We start from the raw sequence: 19,715 nt of genomic DNA on the forward strand, positions 1-19,715 counted from the left end.
AATGCCTAAGTTGAATGGAAATTATTTTTTATTTCACTAGATTGCATGCACACCTTTTGATACTTTGAATGAAATCGAGTAAAAAAATTTTACACTATTTCGTTCTTGCATTTTTATTGATATAGAAAATAACCGTAGCATTTCCTAAGAGCAAAGAAACATTATGTCCATTTAATGCAGAAATGCTAATCAACCAGATATGCCGACTGTATAGATATGAAAAAGATAAAGCTAAATTCTGACATTATATAAATTAAAAAGCCAAATAACAATGTATATTTTTGTTTTTTCTCAAAATTAAATTATTTTAAAGAATAAACAAGCTTTCAATTTTAAAAAAAAAAATCATCAGGTTCTGAAATTTTTTTTTTTTGTAAATCATCTTTCCCATCCAAGATATAAAATCCCTTGTGAATAGTAGTCTGTCGAGGTGTTAATCACGGTTGGTTTAAATGTCTTATGATTGTGTGGTATGGATTAAGAAAAATGCTGGTGTTTTGAAAACACTGTTTCGTATTTTAATTATTAGAAATTAGAAAGTCAAATAACGATTCTGGTACTTTTGCAACCTGCGTCAAACATTAAATACTTATACATCTCTTGCCAATACAAATCAATGTAGAATTTAAGTCTTAAGATGGGAAATTCCAAAGTTTCAAAGCTGAAAGGGAAAAAATAGGTTTACAAAAAAATACAGAAATTGTAAGAAAGAAACCAAATGATTCAATTACTTACCAGCAAAAATTGGATTTCTATCAAATGCTGTGGGTTAAAGATTTGGATATTAACAATTTAAATAAAAAATAAATTAAAAGAGATAACCATTTACCATAATGTTGTTGCACAGAGTTGGATTTCAATAACATAGACTCTCTCAAAGAAAGAATAAAGTACGACTTGTATCATTCAAATTTGAGATTTTTGCTGCTTTTCCTTTTTTGTTGTAGATGATTTTTTTTGTACACAAGTTTATTAAAATTGGAAATATGTATATAAAAAAAGAAATTTTTTTTTAAATAGTTGACAAGTTTCATATAAAAAAAAATTTATATATCTGATAAGTTCCGTGCATTTTCCTAACTTAATTTTTACATTTACCAATTGATATTTTGCCATTGGGAAGAAACAAGTTTCATGGAAAAATATATACAGAATTTTATAAAGTGTCTTTCTTCTCTAGTCATTTTCAAGCACATTAAAAATGTCCGAGTTTCTGCAAATGGGAAGATCTTAATTCTATTTTTTTTTGTTTCATGTACTTCGAGTACACAGGAGAGGTAATAATCAGTAGTTATCTCCCTTACTTGAATTTTATTTTCCAATCTTTTTTTACATGTAGGATATCTAGCTCCCCAAAGAGGGGTACTCTGAATAAAAAAATATTTTTTCCAGAAGTCAAGGATTTTTCTTGGTCTGGTCTAAGTAAGACTACATTTTAAATTATTTATATACAAAAAGACGAAATACATTTTAACAAATTTGGCACACAACCATAAAAAATGGGAAAAGTTGTTGGTCTATCCTATTCTTAATTAGAAATCACTGCGCTTACTCTTTAATTTATGAACAGATTCTTAACTCCACCAGAACAGATGAACTCTGGTCCTGGAATCCAGCAAAACCAAGCAAAGATCACAAAACAAATCAGAACATAATTGGTCCATTGAGAGAAAAGAAAATTTTGTTCTACAATGTTTTACTTACTCGTAGGTTAAAAAGTACAGACGAAGCTAAAATAAGCACTTAGATATCTATTTCTTTTAGTTTCTCATTTGATTACTGACAGTTAGTTAACTTGGGTAAAAAAAGTGTACAGAAACTGATCCTCAAGTAAAAGTGACAGAGCACAAAAATATCTTCATGGAGTAATATTTTAGTTGACAATAGAATGTCTCTTGAAAGACAATTTGGTCAAAAGCCAAGTATAGGATCTGCTCTGATGCTACATCTTTTCTGGACCTCCTTACATTAAAAACATTTGACCCCCCCCCCCCACCAAACTTTCACAAAAAAACACTCATCTAGGTACAACAACTATCAACAGTTTCCCCCACTCACTGCTTAAATCCAAACACAAATTCCATAAACAAAGCTTCTTTCCTAGAACTGCACACCTGTGGAACTCTGTTCTGCAAGTCTGCTTTCCATCTGATTACAATATGGTTGTCTCCAAGTCCAATGTAAACAAGTTCTTGTTGACCTGCCCTCCTAAATAATCCATTTCCACCACTAATTATTAATATGCTGTTGTCCAAGTCTAGAAGGATTTAAGTTGTCCAAGTTTAGAAGAATTTCTCCTTCACTGACTGAGGACAGAAAAGATGAAATGTAATATCAAAACAGATGGTAATTCAATGAAGGAATATGTTTAAAAAAAACAATAAACTTAGAACACGAAAAGAGAAAGAAAGAATCATGCAGGTATTGATCATATTATACACTAGTAGGGTTACTTAGTTGCCTATAGTAAAAGTAATCTATTTCTCTCAAAACTTTCTACGCTCTCAATTTTTCTCTCCCCCACCCCCTTTTTTCCCCTCCACCCAACCTATTCCTCTTTAGCTGGATACACACACAACTCTCCTTTATACAATAGATTAGCATTTTCATTTTTCAAATTAATATATAATCCCCTGCCCCGCTTCCCCAACAAAATATGGCCCAGTTGACCTCTAACTAAGGAATATTATTCAGGGCAATGATGATCAATATACCAGCTTTGTAGTTTCAACTAGACAAACACACATACAACTACACTTTATATAATAAATTATACTGTTTTTATCTTGAGTGTTATTTTCACATTTTGACTGATATATCCCTGACCTTCAGGTGTTCGTCGAATTTGGGAATTTTTCTGTCAAACTTAGTCATTCGAATAATTCAAATAACATAAATTATCAATCCTTATTATTAGATAGATAATTATGTGAAAAAAATAAAAAAATTCATTTTTAAATTTTCAAACCTTTCAACTTAATTTGAAATGACAAATGTTTAAAATTCATTTATACCAAACATTTCCATAAAATAAAAATAAAAAAAAACAACAAAAAAAAAAACAACATCATTGGTCACCAGGGAAACTGCACAAGAAATAAAAAATAAAAAAGCAATCATAATTTAAAACCGATTAAAAAATCAGTCACATTTTCAGCATCAAATAATAAAAATAAACAAAATTTCAAGTTTTTTAAATTTAGCAAAACAAAATTCTGTAAATTAAAACTAATTTTTAGGATCCACAAAAATGATAACTTTCATTAAAAGCCCTTATAAAAATACACGCCTTGATCCTAAGTTGAAGAGGAGGGGGATAACTATATTCTTCTGGAGAAATAAAACAATAGGAAAACAATTTTATTAAAAAAAAACTTATTAAAATTCATTTTCAAGCAGTAATAAAAAACAAGAATGAATAGCCATAAGAAAGCATCTTTGAAGATGTTTAACAATGAAAGTTTATTTTCAAACTAACGTGTGACAGACAGAACGACCGTCTAATAGATATATAAAAAAACAATTCTTAAAAATTATCACAGCAACACAACCAGATCAGTATCCTTCGAGTAGCCATGAGTGAACAAAAAGCAAATACACAAAAGTGTGAAAATTGTATCTGTTGTAACATATACCATACTTTCCGTTTCATTCTTCCTTATGCACATAATAGGTCAGAGTTCAAAAAAATAAGTGCATAATGAGAAAGGTCAAAAGTATAACCAACCAAAATCGAAAAAAAAAAAAAATAAAATAAATAACTAGAAATTAAGAATGCATTACTTTTCAAAATAACAGGACTTATTATAAACCGGACTTATTCTATTTAAAGAAAACGTTTGCTTGGAATAATCCAGAAAAATAAATAAAAACAAATATAGATCCATTCTTAAGACGTATCCATTCAATGTGCACATTTAACAATGAAAATATTGTTTCAAACAAAGTTTAATACTAATTCAAATTTAGGTGCAACAGGCTGTCTAACTGAATTTATTATAGCAATACACAAATACATCTAAGAAAAAATTAATAAAATAAAGAATAGTGCAGAGTTGAAGAATTCACTCTTAAAGCATTAAGACTTTTAGTTTAAAACAATTCACATTTTAGAAATTGAGTCTTGAAGATATTTAAAAAATTCTAGAAAAATCTATTGACCGATTATTTTGAAAAGGAAATTTTAAGCTATCTGTTCAAAAAGCCCAAAAAAAGAAAAGAAAAAAAAAAGAGGAGTGATTCTAAAGTTGGTAAGACTCAACAAAAGGTAAGACGAGGACAAAAATCTAACAAAACATGTATCTGAGGTTTGTTCCCTCTGCAATTTTAAGTGGATCTCAAAAACATGGGGGATGGGGGAGACATTGTAAGTTTCTCAGTTTTCAAGACCCTCAGTGAGCAGAATTGCATGAAATTTTTGCAAAGGTTTGTAAAATTGGGGAGAAACTTACCAGAACTTTTTCTCATAAGTCTAACATCTTTCACACTCAATCCAATGCTCATTAGTTCAGCTAAAATCTGAGAAAAAAAAAAAAAAAAAAAAAAAAAAAAACTTTAGTTAAAAAAATTTTTTTTGTAAATGCAACGTTGTAAAACGGGAAATGATAATGAGATCTGATTAGAGTATGTGTAGCTATGATATCACTAATAAATGTGCTCACTTTCTCCCTTTCTGTATGAAAATTTAAATGAAGAAAACATTTCTCTCAACAAGCAACCACAAATTATTGCCACTCGGACTTAAGGTTAGTAGTAAGGAAATAAAGACTTAAAACCCTCAATTCTTTTTTTTTTTTTTTTTTTTTTTTTGCCATACATGATTTAAGATAATAAAAGAAAAAATTAAAAAATTATTGCCTCCAGAAAAGCTTTTAGATTTAGAAACTATTTTGAGGATTTAAAAAGTTTACAAGCTTACATTATTGTAGAAATCCAGCAAAACATGATGGGAGAGGAATAAGGTTTAACTAACAAAAGGTATTCATTGTCTTTGCCACGACACACTAGCATTTCAATCAGACTCATTTGCTTTATATTGTACTCGCTTATTCCACCTTTCTCACCTTTGATGCCACATCCAAAAGTAGAAAACAGTGGAGCAGGTGGACTGTCCAAAGTATGTAGAGAGAAAAAAAATGGCATACTTGCAGAAAACTACTACTATACTCAGTTCCCACCTTTACCAAGTCTAGGCAATTAGTCTTGTTGACATCTTACAGGACCTAACCACAACCATCTCTACAGTTTGTCTCAAGTTAGATGGATGACATCATCAATTATTGCCACATCTATTTTAAAGGATGATGCCGTTCACTCTGCATGAAGAAAAGGTAGGTTCAAGAACTTTATTAATGTAGATGTGACATATTAGATAATAACACACCTTAATTTTCACATCCACCCTCTCCCATATACATATCTGCATATACAAAATCTACATAGTAGGCAATATTTAGCTGGAAAATGTTTCTATGGTACTCAGTATTTTTTAGAAGCATGTAAGAAAAAAAAAAAAAAAAAAAAAAAAAAAAGAGAGACTATTAAGAAACGTTCCCAGCTACTTACATCTTTTTCCTCTATATGATAACGTAGACCCCTCAGAAGAATCGTATGTGTTGGGGTGTCTGTCATCCACCTTTCACCAGCTCTGTCACCACAATTGTCTCGGCTATCTCGGTCCCGAAAACTCTCTCCACTGTCACGGCTTGAACTCTTTATGGTTAAAAAGGAAAAAAAAAAAAAAACAGGTTTAATATAAAATAAATTAAACAATATAATTTTGTGACCACTTTATTTGTTTACATCTTTTTTAGTCTGGGAGGATAGTATAGTATCATTATGAACAAATATAAGCTGCACAAATTCCCTAAGGAGGCAGTAATGAAGGATAGGATAATTTAAAGACAAACGAACATATACCTATCCCCCTCCCAAAACTGAGAAATTAATGCCTGAGAATAGGATAATATGTAAATAGAACATATACTACAAAAAGAGAGAGTAATCATAGAAGGATAGCATCAGGAGTAATGAACATATACTAAACTGCCCCCCATCCAAAAAGAATTTATCAGGACAAATGAAAATATAATTAACCCCAAAAGAGGAGATAATGCCTGTTAGGATGTTATAATAAATAACACATTACCAACTCTCAAAAAAAGAGGTAATGTCTGGAAGAAGTATATCATGACGATAGCTAACTATAAACAGTATCTGTTCTAACATACTTCCTAATTTCCGGGGTGTCTGCTACCAGAAGCAGTGACAAGGCAAATCAGTTCCTTCACGTTTGTTTTTCAGTATTATTATTGTGAAGTGATTTATTGAAATAAACTAAGAAACGGACATTGAAAAAACATACGATAAAAATGTTTTTAAACAATTAAAATTTTAAAACATGTTTTCAATAATTCTTAAAAAGACAAATAAAAAATTAAAGAGCGCAGAAAGTGTTTTCAATAATTCTTAATTAAAATTTTTAAATGTGTTTTTCAATAATTTTTAATTAAAATAAGACAAAACTATTAAATAAAACAGAACAATCAGAAAAACGTAAAAAAAAAAAAATACATGCACAGGGAAGATAGGCGTGAGACAAAAAAAAGGAACTGATTTGCCTTGTCACCGCTCCTGGTAGCAGACACACCGGAAGTTAGGAAGTACGTTAGCTACTACTCAGATACTAACTACTTCACTCACTGGAGAAAAAAGGTAGGATCTGGGAATATGGCCTCATAACAACAGAAAAGTTAATATATTACATCCTTTCCAGAGGAGGATATAATACCTGGGAGGATTCCATCCCCTTTACACAAGGAAGAGGTAATTCCTGATAAGATGGTCTTATATACAACCCCTTAAAAGATATTTTAATTAAAAGGTTTTTTTTTAAATTCATTTAAAAGGTATCTCTAATTACAAAAATTATTGGCCATAATCAAAGTGTACCTGTATTCAAATATTTTACCAATATCTTAATTTTTTATGTAAATTATCTCCCTTTAAAATGAAATAAAGTTTTTAAAATGCTATCCTTTTTTTTTTTTAAATAAATTGCTAATTTTATTAAATGGCAGGTCGCCCATCATTGCCTAGTTGCAAAATATGCATAAATATTATATTTTAATTAATGCAGAATTCTTATTTATTACAAATAGAAATACCGTAGGTATTAAACATAATGTTAAATTCCTTTAAACAAAAAAAAAATCTGGAAAGAAACTGAGACATGTGCATGCGAGTATTATGTTTTTTCTAAACTGTTCACTTGCAAGTAAAAAAATAAAAAAAAAAAAATACTCAAGCTGAGAAATCAAAACCTAACAGTGAGTCAAGTATGATAACCATTAGGCCAGCTTGTCATGATCTTTAAAAAAGTGTTTTCAAACCTTATTAACATAAGAAAATTGTCATATGAACGTTCATGATTTGCGCAGTCATGAAACAGTTGACAAACAGATAAAAATACTGCAATGAAGTGGAAGTATGGGAGGAACGGAGTATATATATATATATATATATATAAAAAAAACAAACTTCTAGAATGCTGCTCACATCACAGTCAAATCCTTCTTCGTTGCGATCATTCCTGTCTCGAGGGTTTCGATCTTTCCGATCCCTGCCATCTCTACTTCGGCTCCGATCACGATCTCGATTAAAGCCTCGGTCTCTGTCTCGATCACGGTCTCTTCGGGGTCTGTCCATAGGTCGTCCACGTCGCCTCTCATGAATTCTGCGATCTGCTCGATGGGATCTATAAAAGAAAAAAAAATTTTTTTTTTTTAAATTAAGAAAAAAAAAAAAAAAAAAAGAGGAAACTCACATAAAACAGGTTTATTAAAAGTTTAGTTCAATTACCAAAAATATTCTAGAAGGTGGAGTGTGCAAGAGCTAAAATATTAAAAGTTAAAGATGAGTTTTCTGAATAAATATTAATTTGTACTTGTCACAACATTCAACTTAGTATGGGTAGAGTCAGCTTCCTCTCCACAGATGAAGTATACTAACTCTGATACAAAGTGAATCTGTGAGTAATGGTGGATCAATTACACTTGAGGCATCCCAGAGATGAGTAAAAATTAAAAGAACACCTTTTTTCTACCCCCTCTCACACACACACTTTTGTCTGAATTATAAAACAGTATGAACACTTGTATTTGTATATTATTTTATTAAAAATAAAATTTTATTCATTAAAAGTTTTACTAATAATACAATTATTTGCAAGCAAATTTTGTTATACATACATTGTTAATTAAAAAAAAAAAAAAATCCAGTCCATAAGGTGCACCAATACTCAAAAGTTTTAAAAACAGGTGTTAAGACAAAATGTGTACTTTTGTTGATTTTAGGGTGCCTCAAGTACAATCTTTAGTGGTAATTAACAGGGGACTCCACACTGTAATAGTATAGATACCCTCCCTCTTCCCAAGAATTAAGTGATTCAATAAAAAAAAAAAAGAAAAAAAAGAAATACAAAAGGAAAAAGTTGTAGCAAATAAAAAAACATGAGAATGATTAGAAATATAAAAAGGCAGTAGCATGCATATTAGAAATGTGATGAGTCGTCAGCTGGAGTGGCAGAGTAAGACAAAATATCCAAACATAAGATTTCCGATCCTAAATATATTTAGAAATTTTGAATTAGTTTGAGAGGAATAGCCGAGGGTTGACAGTTTGGAGACCCCCCCCCCCACTCCCTGGTGATAGAGATTGGAGTCAAAGTGAGGTCAAGATAATCACCGGAGACTGATGCAAACAGTCTCAAGCATTATTGCTAATCATCATATTGTTTCACTTCTGACAACCTCATTAAGCCATATCCTCAAGTAGCTTTTGGGTATTGATAAGCATCAGGTATAAAAAAATAAAAAAATATACATACTTAGTTATTCCTTAGTAAAATCAATTAGCGATAATTTGCAATTCATTTCAATTGTGAAAATAACACACACAAAAATGTTTATTAATATAATGGATAAAAAATATTTACCGGTCACGATCTCTTTCCCGGTAACCAGGATCTTTTCTGTAGGCATCTCTTTCTTCATATCCATATTCATCATTATAGTCATGATCATAGTATGGCGTGTCGTAACCAGAACCTCCACCTGAAGTGGGAGCATTGCTTCCACCACCACTGTGGCTACCTCCACCATCATTTCCACCACCTATTGGTGGTCCACCACTTTGTGGGCCGCCAGTCTGTGGACCAGATGGACAATTCGGACTACCATATTCTGGTCGATAACCATCGTCATAATCGCTGCGATAACCAGTGTTGCTGCCACCGCCTCCCCGATAGTCATCATAAACTCCAGCACCTACTCCTCCCTCTTGAAGTGGAAGAGGTGGACCACCGACTCCATTACCTCCACCAGTTGCTCCACTGTTTAGGTATGAAGACGGCTGAGGAGGCAGTGGATGACGTGCCTCATTTGGGTCACACATTGGCAAAATGTCCAACTGAAAAATAAAAACAATTCATTCAACCATATAAACAAATAGTCACTTTTTAATGACTAAACAAAGTTCAAATATATCCTACAAACCATAGCCTTGGTCTAGATCAGTTGTTGGCAGCTCTCAGCCTATATACTACATCTGAGTCGCCAACTTGGCAGCTCGATTTTGACTATCTAATTAATATTGTTAATAATTGTTTTACTATTATTTCTGTAGTAAAACAAGATAAATTGTTAAATAAAATCAAATTAAATTTTGGGTTTGTTTTACAATCCACAGATTCCAAAAGTGGTCAAAAATTAAAATAAATAAATGTTATCAAAGCAAATTAAGTTACTCTTCTACATATCTGGAAAAGTTTTCAATGATTTTACTCATTTTAAAATGAGTATTTGGTTAAAAAAAAAAAAAAAAATGTAGTGTCAAGCGTTATGTGAGGACAAAAATTGCTGCAAATTGAAACCTAAATATTTAAAGTTTTGATAATGACTTAAAAATCAAAACATAGAAAATACTGTTAAAAACCTACCTAATATATGTTACCATTACATATATTGGGTCGGTTTCTGACAGTATTTTCTATAATTTTTTAAAATGAATTTTCATTAAAATCCAATGGTATATACCAGAGGTCTAGAGACAAATTTATCTTTAATTGACCTTTGACAACTAAATATTTTTGTTTACTAGCCAAATCGACATGATTTTTGGACTATGACATCTTCATTTCGGGACCAGTACGTACATCATAAAGATTGTTTTTGCATTTTTAAATAAGTGTAATTCTAAATATGCAGCAAATTTTATGTTGAGATTTGAAAACAAACATTTAAATTTCTTCAGATGTTTTTTTAAAAACAGCTTTTGTTAAGAAAAAAACTTTTAACTTTTATTGTTTAAATAATTTGACTTTGCTCGTTTTTAAAAAAAAAAACGAAAGATTGAAAAGCTTTGGAAGATTGTTGGTAAAAAGAAAAACACACAATCACCAAAGATAAGCATTTTATTATTTCTAGTCATAAGTTAAAAAAAAAAAATCACTTGCAACGTAAAGCCCTGTGTCAATTTCAACTAAAAGCGATGTTATCTACTTAATTATGTCCCAATTAATTGAATATTACTGCATTATTACATCAAGCATGTACTTTGACAGTTCCATGATTCAGTGATATCCACTATATTACAAGACAGACTGCAACTATTTCCCCCGGATTTCATGCTATATGACAAATTTTTCTCAAAAACTATTTTCATTAATAATTAATTTTCTACTTATCGTTTTTCATAATTTTGGGATATGTTACTAATTCCGACATGTCAATTAAGTAGATACCATTGATTTTTAATTAAATTCAATATTTCAATTTTCACTCTAATAATGAAGATGTGCCAAAAATATTGCTTTTAAATCATAAGCTGCTTGGAAAATTTTTGAGATGGACCCCCCCAAAAAACTAAAATCCTCTAGGTGTTCATTAGAATTACCAGAGGAAAAAAAAACAAGTATAACAATCCATCCTTAGAGCTTTTATAAGAATTTTATAGGTATGTGCAATTTAATGGTGAAAATTGATGGGGCCTTTGGTCTTGAAAGCAGGCTTATTTTTTTTTTTTTTTTTTATAAGTTTCCGATTACTTCTTGTGTTTGAAAGATTAATCTCATAAATAAATTTAAATTTTTAATTTTTTTTATGTGTGAAAAGAAAGTTAAATATGAAAATTTTTTATGGCAACTTCAAAAAACCTCAAAAGTTCAGCTAAATTTGAAAGTTAAATAAATTCATTGTAAAAGTCCTTAGAAAGATAAATATTAGTTTTCTGGGACTATTGAAAGATAATTAGTAAAGTCTTAGGATATTAAATAAATTAAAAAACTTTTCTTTTTTTTTTTAATTTTTAAATAGCCCCAAAAGTGTGAGCTTAGTAATAGATGTAGCCTTGCACAAAATGTCAATTTTTATTTTTTAAACTGAAAGAGAAATTGAAACATAGCTTCATTTTTGTATTTTTGAAGATTATAAACAATTTAAGTAATCCTATTTTGTAATGATAAAACCGAAGCGGTTGTTTAATTAGAATATTTATTTTACATGATGACTATTTATTCTCAAATGTGTTGTAATGATAAATTAATTGTTTTTAAGTGTGGAAAAAAAAGTCAATTAAAATCACTGATTACACTGACAATTTATTCATTGAAAAATTAAGCTAAAAAATTATTAATAATTAAATAGAATATGGTGGGTGGAATGCAAATCCTGTCCGTTTTAGTTTTTACAATGTTGCCTATCTGTATTTGTCTAAATCAATGGTTGTTAAAAATATTTTTTTAATTATTTTTTTTTTCTTAGTGACCCTGAATCACAATTTTTAAAAAATTTTTATTTTTCAAGATTGTAAAAAATTTTTATGCTGAGATTTACACCATGCATATACGGAAAATATTACATTTGAAATTTTGTGAGAATTCTTATTAAAATCATATGTAATATATAATGCAATTATATTTTGACAAAAATATTGAATAAATAATGCTTAATTCAATGATAATATGGTTAGTTTGAGAAATTAATTTTTCTTCAAGTTATATTGATTTCGTTAATACAAACTAAAATATTAAATTATTACTGAAATATTAAATTATTTTTAAGTTAACATCTACGATGCTTTTCCATAAAAAGCAAAATTAAATACATGCGTTTTTTCTAGTACTTAAAACTAACTTTAGCAAAGGTGTTTTTTGTTTACACATATATTTTCGCTAAGATTTAAAAAAAAAAATAATGAGTTCATTATATTCTTTAATCATTAATTAATACGTTTGTTTTTTTCGTGATTGTAGTGAAATTTGAAATATTAAATTTGAATTGAAATCAACTGTATCTACTGAATTGTCATGTCGCAGTAATTAAAATATCCAAAAATTATGAAAAACGAAAATTAATTATTAATGAAAAGTTTTTGAAGACAGCGAAAATTAATAAGTTTTGCTAAATTAAATTTCAGAAAATATTTACCTCGCTTTTATTTTTTAGAATTTTTTTTTTTTTTTGCAAAACTAAATTTTCTCTAATTACCTTCGAATACTATTTTGGGTTTGTATTACAATCTACAGACATACAAACAAAATGGTCAAAAATTTTAAATATATAACAAATAAATGTTATCAAAGGCAAGATAAATTACTCTCCTACCTTTCTGGAAAAGTTTTAGTGGTTTTAAAATCATACAATGTTTATCGGTACATGTGAAAAAGACAAATGGCCGCTAGCTCTCTGTTAAATACATTAAGTATGGGAAAATAAGTTAAAAACTAAAAAATTATACAAAATACTGTTAGAAACCCACTCAATATATGTTACTGTGACATAGGCTGACATATATTCGGTGGGTTTCTAACAGTATTTTGTATAATTTTTCAGTTTTAACTCATTTTCCCAAACTTAACATATTTAACAGAGAGCTAGCCGCATTCGTCTTTTTCACATGTACAGATAAACTCTTGTGAAGAAATTATTGCTCAAAAGAGAGGGAGATCTGTGTGCATTTACCTTGCTTACTAACAAAAAAATAATTATTGCCTTATCAGCAGTTTAAAATTTTTTTTTTCTAGATTATGTGACGGTTAATCACATGACCTTTTACTTATAGAGGAGGTAATCTCACTCCTTTAGATTTTTTTCTTCTTGAATACCAGTTGTGTTCTCCAACTTCTTGCCTAGCGAGACACATTAACAGACTGTCACGTCTTGGAAGGGGCAATTCTTCCACAACCTAAAGTAGGTGTACATTATTTCTTTTTCTTGACCGAGTAGTCATCAATTCTTTTGTTTGAGAAAGATTTTTTTTTCATGTATTTGCAGAAGAAACTCTTTAACATGGAGAATAGCACAGCAGAATTGTGCAAGAGAATTTCTCTTCTATGGACCAAAATCTGATTTTGGAGATGACTAGTCAGTAGTGGCAGTAAACAGTTCCAGTGGAGAGAAGTATTAAAAAAAAAAAAAAAAAAAGTGGTAGGAGGCAGGCTCAGACCCATAATGCAAAGGAGGAAAAAAGATGAAAAAAAATACATAACATCTTAGTTGATGCGTTCATCGTGAAACCAGAAGTCACGCACGTTAGAATAGGGTAGTCAATCAAAAGGAGACGATGATTTGTGAAAATATAGACGAAAAAAAATACAAACCCTCCTTGTAGAAAACTGTCCAGTGGAGGGTGAAGGAATTAATGTTTTTGGCCAATTTTTCGATATTTGTCGCCTGAGACATAAAGCTTCAAAACGATACTGATCTTTCAGGATGCGTCATGTGTGTTGAAAGTTTTTGGCAGACATACAAATACGCACACACACATTTTGTCTTTTATATTATAGACTAGCGGGCGTGCATGGTGTTGCTTGGGTGTTTGGAGGTGGAAAAGAAAAAAAAAGTTTTGGTAGGCAGGTAGGCTCGAATCTGAAGCCTTGAGGCGAAGGCAAAAAAGAAAGTGTGACACATTACCGCAACGCGAAGCGGGCAGAGAAGTGAGAATGGTTGAAATTAAACGGTTTAAAAAGCAGGTGCTTAAACGAACGTCAACGTCTGCTTTTCTAGGTCAAACATCACGTCATAGAGAAATGAAATCACAGCGCGAATTTTGTAACACAACCTCCTTTCGTAAATCATAGATATTATAATTTAGGGAGTATATAAAAAGTTCTAAGAATTAGTGATCGGTATCGTTTTGAAGCTCGGCCCTTCAGATGACAAATATCAAAAAATTCTTCACCCTCAACTGGGCACTTTTCTACAGGGAGGGATCACTTTTTGTTTATTTTTTCGACGATATTTTCGAAAAGTCATCCCCTCTTTTCGATTGACTTTGCCATTTCCAGTTTGGCGATGGACGCAATAGCAAAGACATCACGTTTTTGGAGGTTTTTTACATGTTCTTTTCCTCTTTTGTAGTACGGGTTCGGGCCTACCTGGCTATTACCACTATTTTTTTTGTTGCTCAAAACACACCTCCAAACACCTGGGCAACGCCAGGGACCCAGGCTAGTCTCCAATAAATAGGACAGATCCTTTGCTACCTTAAGCGGCCTTACTTCTGGCAGAGTTGGAGGATTCCTTTAACTGTTCCTTTTCTAATGATTATTCTTCTGGGGCTCACCTTATGGCTAAGATTCTCTTCTCCAAGTTTCCCAGAGAGGTGAGAGGAGAATTCAAATTTCTGATAAGAGAATCCCCACCTTGTCATCTATTAAAATACAAAGGAGGCTATCAAATGTCTTATCAAAGGGGATGAAGTTACTGGCTCAACCCTTAACACTGGTCAGGGTTACTTGGGGGATCTAGTCTAGATCAAAGCCCTGGGATATTTCTCTTCAGGTTAACTGCCTGTCGCACTTACTGTGGAAATTTCTCTAGTCTGCCTCCTGTTTTGTGTTAGTTTTGGTAAGGGCGGTAATCATGTTTCTGCCAACTGTTCGTTGGATACTGGCAAGTAAGGTATTAGATCCTCTTGGTCCTTTAGAGTCTATAGGACTGGATTGCAAGATTTAACTAACTACCATCCTTGGAGATTGTGACAGCCACTTTAGGGAGGTAGTGTTGGAAACTAGCATTGGATCTCATTATTCACTTTCTCTTCCGGTATTAGTGAATGATAACATCGATATTTCAGTACGTATTGAGGACCTGGATTTACTTTTAGAGGAGTTCCAATTGCTTAACTGCCCCTTAACTGGTAGGTTCGATTGAGGCACGTTTTATTCTGATACATGGAATAGTTGGCCTGGATTTTATCCAGCATTTAGGGACCCTCCAACTGGTTCCTTGTTTGCACGGGCAAGCTTTTTCAACTCCAATAGGACTCGTTCCCTTTGGTGAGGTGCAGCAGTTCCTTTCCTTAGAGCTTTCTCTGGACCAAGAGACCAGAGTGCCTTGCCTTCAATACAGTCTTTATGTCAACTGCTGAAGTCAACCTATCTCACCTGTGTTTTGTACTAGAGTCTCAGAGTACATATGAGGATCCTATAAGTGATTTTTTCCACCCTGGACAGTGACATGTAAAGGAGGTTGGAGAAAATGTTCAATATGGAGACTTTGGGCATTAGTGAAGAAAAACAGACCAACTGTGACAAACAAGATTGCTTTCTTTCAACAAGCAATCTCATTCGAAAATAACAAATAATATGTGCAGTTACCCTGGGAAGATGACAAACTATCTCAGATACCTTCCAAACATGTGGTGGCCTTGTGCATATTAGAGCAAATAGCACAAAAATTAAAGAAGAAGCACCTTTACTAGGAATACTTGAAAGTTTTTCAGCAGTAGGAATGTGAGGGTATCATAGAAGAAATTTTTGTGCCTCCACAATGATTTAAGGAATTCACTTGGATTCCACACAGACTCGTCTTAAAATCTGACCCTACCGCTACCACTAAAATTTGGTCAGCGTTTAACTGTAGCTTCAAGATTGGGGACTCTTCATCCCTTAACAAAGCAACATATCAAGGAGTGAATCTCACAAGTGACCTTTTCGATTTACTGCTCATTTTTCATGAAAATAATCATGTCATATTGGCAGACATTAATAAGGTCTTCTTGTTGATCGCCTAAAACTAGAATCTGACGAGAGCGGATTTTGTTTTAATCTTAAAGGATAGAGGTTGTCTACACTGTTTTAGATACAACACTATTATTTTAGGGTTTGCTTCTAGTCCCTTTATATTAAATTATGTCATCCGGTACCATGCTGCTCAATATCCCATGGATAATTGTAGATATATGATGGAGAATCTGTTTTATATGGAAAATCTTGTCATGTCAAGTGATAATCCAAATGAACTGTGCAGGTTGTACACTTGCTCCCAGGAATGATTACTTCAGGGAGGCTTCGAACTGCAGTCTTTCTATTCGGATCATGTAGAGATTAAAAAAAAAAAATAAAAAAAAAAAATATGAAAGAGCATGGTACACTGAGTAATCATGGTCACGATTCAGTAAAGGTGCTTGGGTATCAATACTGTCCTCTCTCGGACACTTTATGTGGCTCCTGTTAAATGCAATCCTTGTGCTTCTACAAAGAGACATTCTTAATTGAGAGAGGGAGGAGTGATATATAATATATCTGGGTTACGCCGGCATATTGGAAATTGTGATGCTGGCAAGTTGATTAGTGCAAAAACAGTTCAAGTGCTTATGGTTGATGTATGTCAAACGTGGTAGCTTGAGTTAGTGATGACAACCAAGGTGATTGAGTTCGTATGAAAGAAAAACGATGCATGAAAAAGAGAGAGAAAAGACATGTTTTTGTTTGCATGAAAGAGTCCATTTTCTGATTTTGGGCAAGACAGATGCGAGAGTTTGCCTTCCAACTTCGGACAACTCAGAACGGTTTGGAAAAAGAAGAAATGTAAAAAAGTTTCAGTGATTGGCAATGTGATGCTTCCTCCTGTTCATTCATTAGACAAATAAAGAAGCCATGCCAGAACATTGGTGCTACGTTTTTTCATCGAATGTTCCTTTCAGCATCAAACAGTGACGGCAAGAAATGCATCCCCAAAAACCAAGAAACAGAAAAAAAAAGGCATGGTTTTATCGCAATACATATGCACACCCTAGAGGTGACATGACCACATACATAAACACATATGAGCATACATAGGCAGAAAAGCTCCTCCCCCTCGCAACTTTTTTTACACATCTCCAGACGCCTATGGTTTTGCTGCATATGTGTTTGCAAAATTGCAAATCTTGTTTGTGACTCCCTTGAAAAGGAAAATGCTTCCTATTCTTGAACTGATGGCAGTGTTCTTGGCACTTAGGTGCTTGCCCACTATTTTAGGGAACTTTGAAGGCTTTACACCTTCTAGGATTCATGTGGCCACCAATTCGCAGGTAGTCTTCTCTTGGCACCATCTCTGGGACCATCGTGTTTGCCCAGAATAGATTAAAGGACATTCAGCAGATGAGTGTTGAGCTGAAATCCACATTTGGCTTGTCTCCCTCATTTCGGTATGTTCCAACAGCCGAGAACCTTGCATGACTTTGGAAAAGGTTCAAAACCTGCTTCCCATTCTGGTGCAATGGTCCAGGTTGGTTGAGTAGTGGCAACACTCCATGAGCTACACAGAAGTTGCCTTGCCTCAGCCAACACAGCTAAAGGATAGCCCATTCTTCTTGGAATGCTACTATCCTCCACGACGAGGAATCTCCTACTGCTCTTTCCTGAAAAGATTCTAGTCCTTTACAAAGCTCTTGAGAGTGGCATGCTTGGTCCTCAAATTCATCTATCAGTTGCGTCGGTTGGAGGTTGACAATGAAAAGCTGGCAACCATTCTACTCATGAAGATAATGCAATGCTAAGTGTATGCTAAGGAACTGGATTTCCTACTAGATTGGGAAGATGGTAAGGAGGTGAAGATGTACCTGCTTATCTTCATTTGCCTTAGTGTCAAAACTGTACATGTTGAGGTGGTACCGGATATGAGTGTGTTGGCCTTTTTGCAGGCATTGATGCAGTTTACGAACCTGAATGGCATTCTGACCGGTGTTTGTGACAATGCAAAAACATTTCTGAGAGATGATTGGTTATTTAAAAAGGTTAATGTTGAGCCATGCATTACAACCAGTTTGGCTCCTGTTCAATCAAGTTCTACCCCATTGCTCTGTTCTCACCCTGGGTTGGAGTTGTCTAGAAGAGAAGTATCCAGACAATCAAGAATTGACTTTACAAGGTGGTTAGTAGAGAGGAGATGGATTATTTCACTTAACATTGTATCTGATATACAACGAGCTATTAACAACTGCCCTCTAATTTATTGAGAATCGGCAGAGATGGAGTTAGAGGCAGTAACTCTTAACACATTTTTGAGGCCTAATGAGAATCCCGGGCTGCTCTTGAATCTGAATAATGAGGATTTTTCCTCACACCTCCCTCCCAGCCAATATACACTTCACAAGATCATGCAGTTTAGAAACCAATGACTGAAGAAATTCCGAACTCTATGGTATAATGAATACCTGTTGAGCCTCGGAGAGAAACTCTAGAGACATTCTAGAGTGCCATTCTGAAACAGACTGAAGGTTGGAAATGTGGTATTGGTCAGGAGTTCCCTTAAGTCTAGGCTCTTTTGGGTTCTCAGGATCATCTTTAGAAACGTTTTGCAGAGAGGATGGTGTAGGCAGGTCAAGCAAGGGGGGAATGCAGTGCATATTTATTTATTAAAGAACCTAATCTCTCTTGAGTTATTTCTAAGGAGAACAGATCAAGCTCAATCTGTACCTGCATCAGTTGATGGGCCTGCTGAGGGTCTTGGTGTTATCCCTCTTCAATTAACTTTGAATGAAGAAGTCATTTGGCTTTGTCCCATATGGCGGCTCCCCACAGAGTGACCAGGACATAATTGATTGTGACAACTGGTGTCACCCCAGGCATGTGGGAATTTAATCTCTGCCCCCTGAAAGACAAAAGTGGTATTGTCTGGATTGTGCACCAAAGAAATGGCGGTGATGCAGGCCTAGCCTCCTTCCAGAATAGTTATGGGCCCAATACAAAAAATAAATAAATAAAAAAATATATATACTAACATGTTAACTGCCTTAAATGCATACCTTTATATTTTGTTTTCCTTCATTTTCTTTTTCTCGGGGATTGTGTGAAGAAATATGTTAATGACTGCTCAAAAGAGAGGGAGATCTGTGTGCACTTACCTTGCTTACAAACAGAAGATATTGTAGCCTTGTCAACAGTTTTAATTTTTTTTTTCTAGATCATGTGATGGTTAATCACAATCTTTTACTTATAATAAAGAGGAGGTAATCTCACTCCTTTAGATTTTTTTTCTTTTTCTCCCTCCTTGGATACCAGCTGTGTTCTCCAACATCAGGAAGTTACTTCTTTATCTATGACTTTGTAGCTGGCAGGACACGTTAAACTGTCACATCGCGGAAGTACCAATTCTTCCGCAACCTAAGGTAGGTGCACATTGCTTCCTTTTCTCGACTAAGCAGTCATCAGTTCTTTTGTTTGAAAAAAGTAATTTTTTTTTCACACACTGTATAATCTCGAACCGATTATACATTTTAAAGTGAGTAAAACCACTAAAGATCTTTTCCAGATAGGTAGAAGAGTAACTTATCTTGCCTTTGATAACACTTATATTTTTCTACCACTGTTTCGTACGGCTGTGTATTGTAATATAAACCCACTATTTTCATAAATAATTTTCTACCTTATTGGGGTTTTTTAGGGGTAA

General features: G+C 33.0%; 1 protein-coding gene across 5 annotated transcripts in view; it reads right to left on the minus strand.

The window, feature by feature from the left end:
* LOC145303445 (RNA-binding protein 5-A-like) overlaps positions 1–19,715 on the minus strand; it is a 93,621-nt gene that overhangs the window by 65,318 nt on the left and 8,588 nt on the right. For all 5 annotated transcript variants that reach the window (XM_080144779.1, XM_080144778.1, XM_080144777.1 and 2 more), the window contains exons 2-5: positions 8,996–9,468; positions 7,558–7,756; positions 5,566–5,712; positions 4,452–4,518 (exon numbers count right to left, since the gene is read on the minus strand). In XM_080144779.1, the coding sequence (XP_080000905.1) occupies positions 4,452–4,518; positions 5,566–5,712; positions 7,558–7,756; positions 8,996–9,453 (871 nt within the window). In that variant the 5' untranslated portion in view covers positions 9,454–9,468. The remainder of the gene's footprint in view (positions 1–4,451; positions 4,519–5,565; positions 5,713–7,557; positions 7,757–8,995; positions 9,469–19,715) is intronic.

Source organism: Euprymna scolopes, chromosome 19, assembly GCF_053919585.1.
Source record: "Euprymna scolopes isolate OS-2025 chromosome 19, ASM5391958v1, whole genome shotgun sequence".
Lineage (NCBI taxonomy): Eukaryota > Metazoa > Mollusca > Cephalopoda > Sepiida > Sepiolidae > Euprymna > Euprymna scolopes.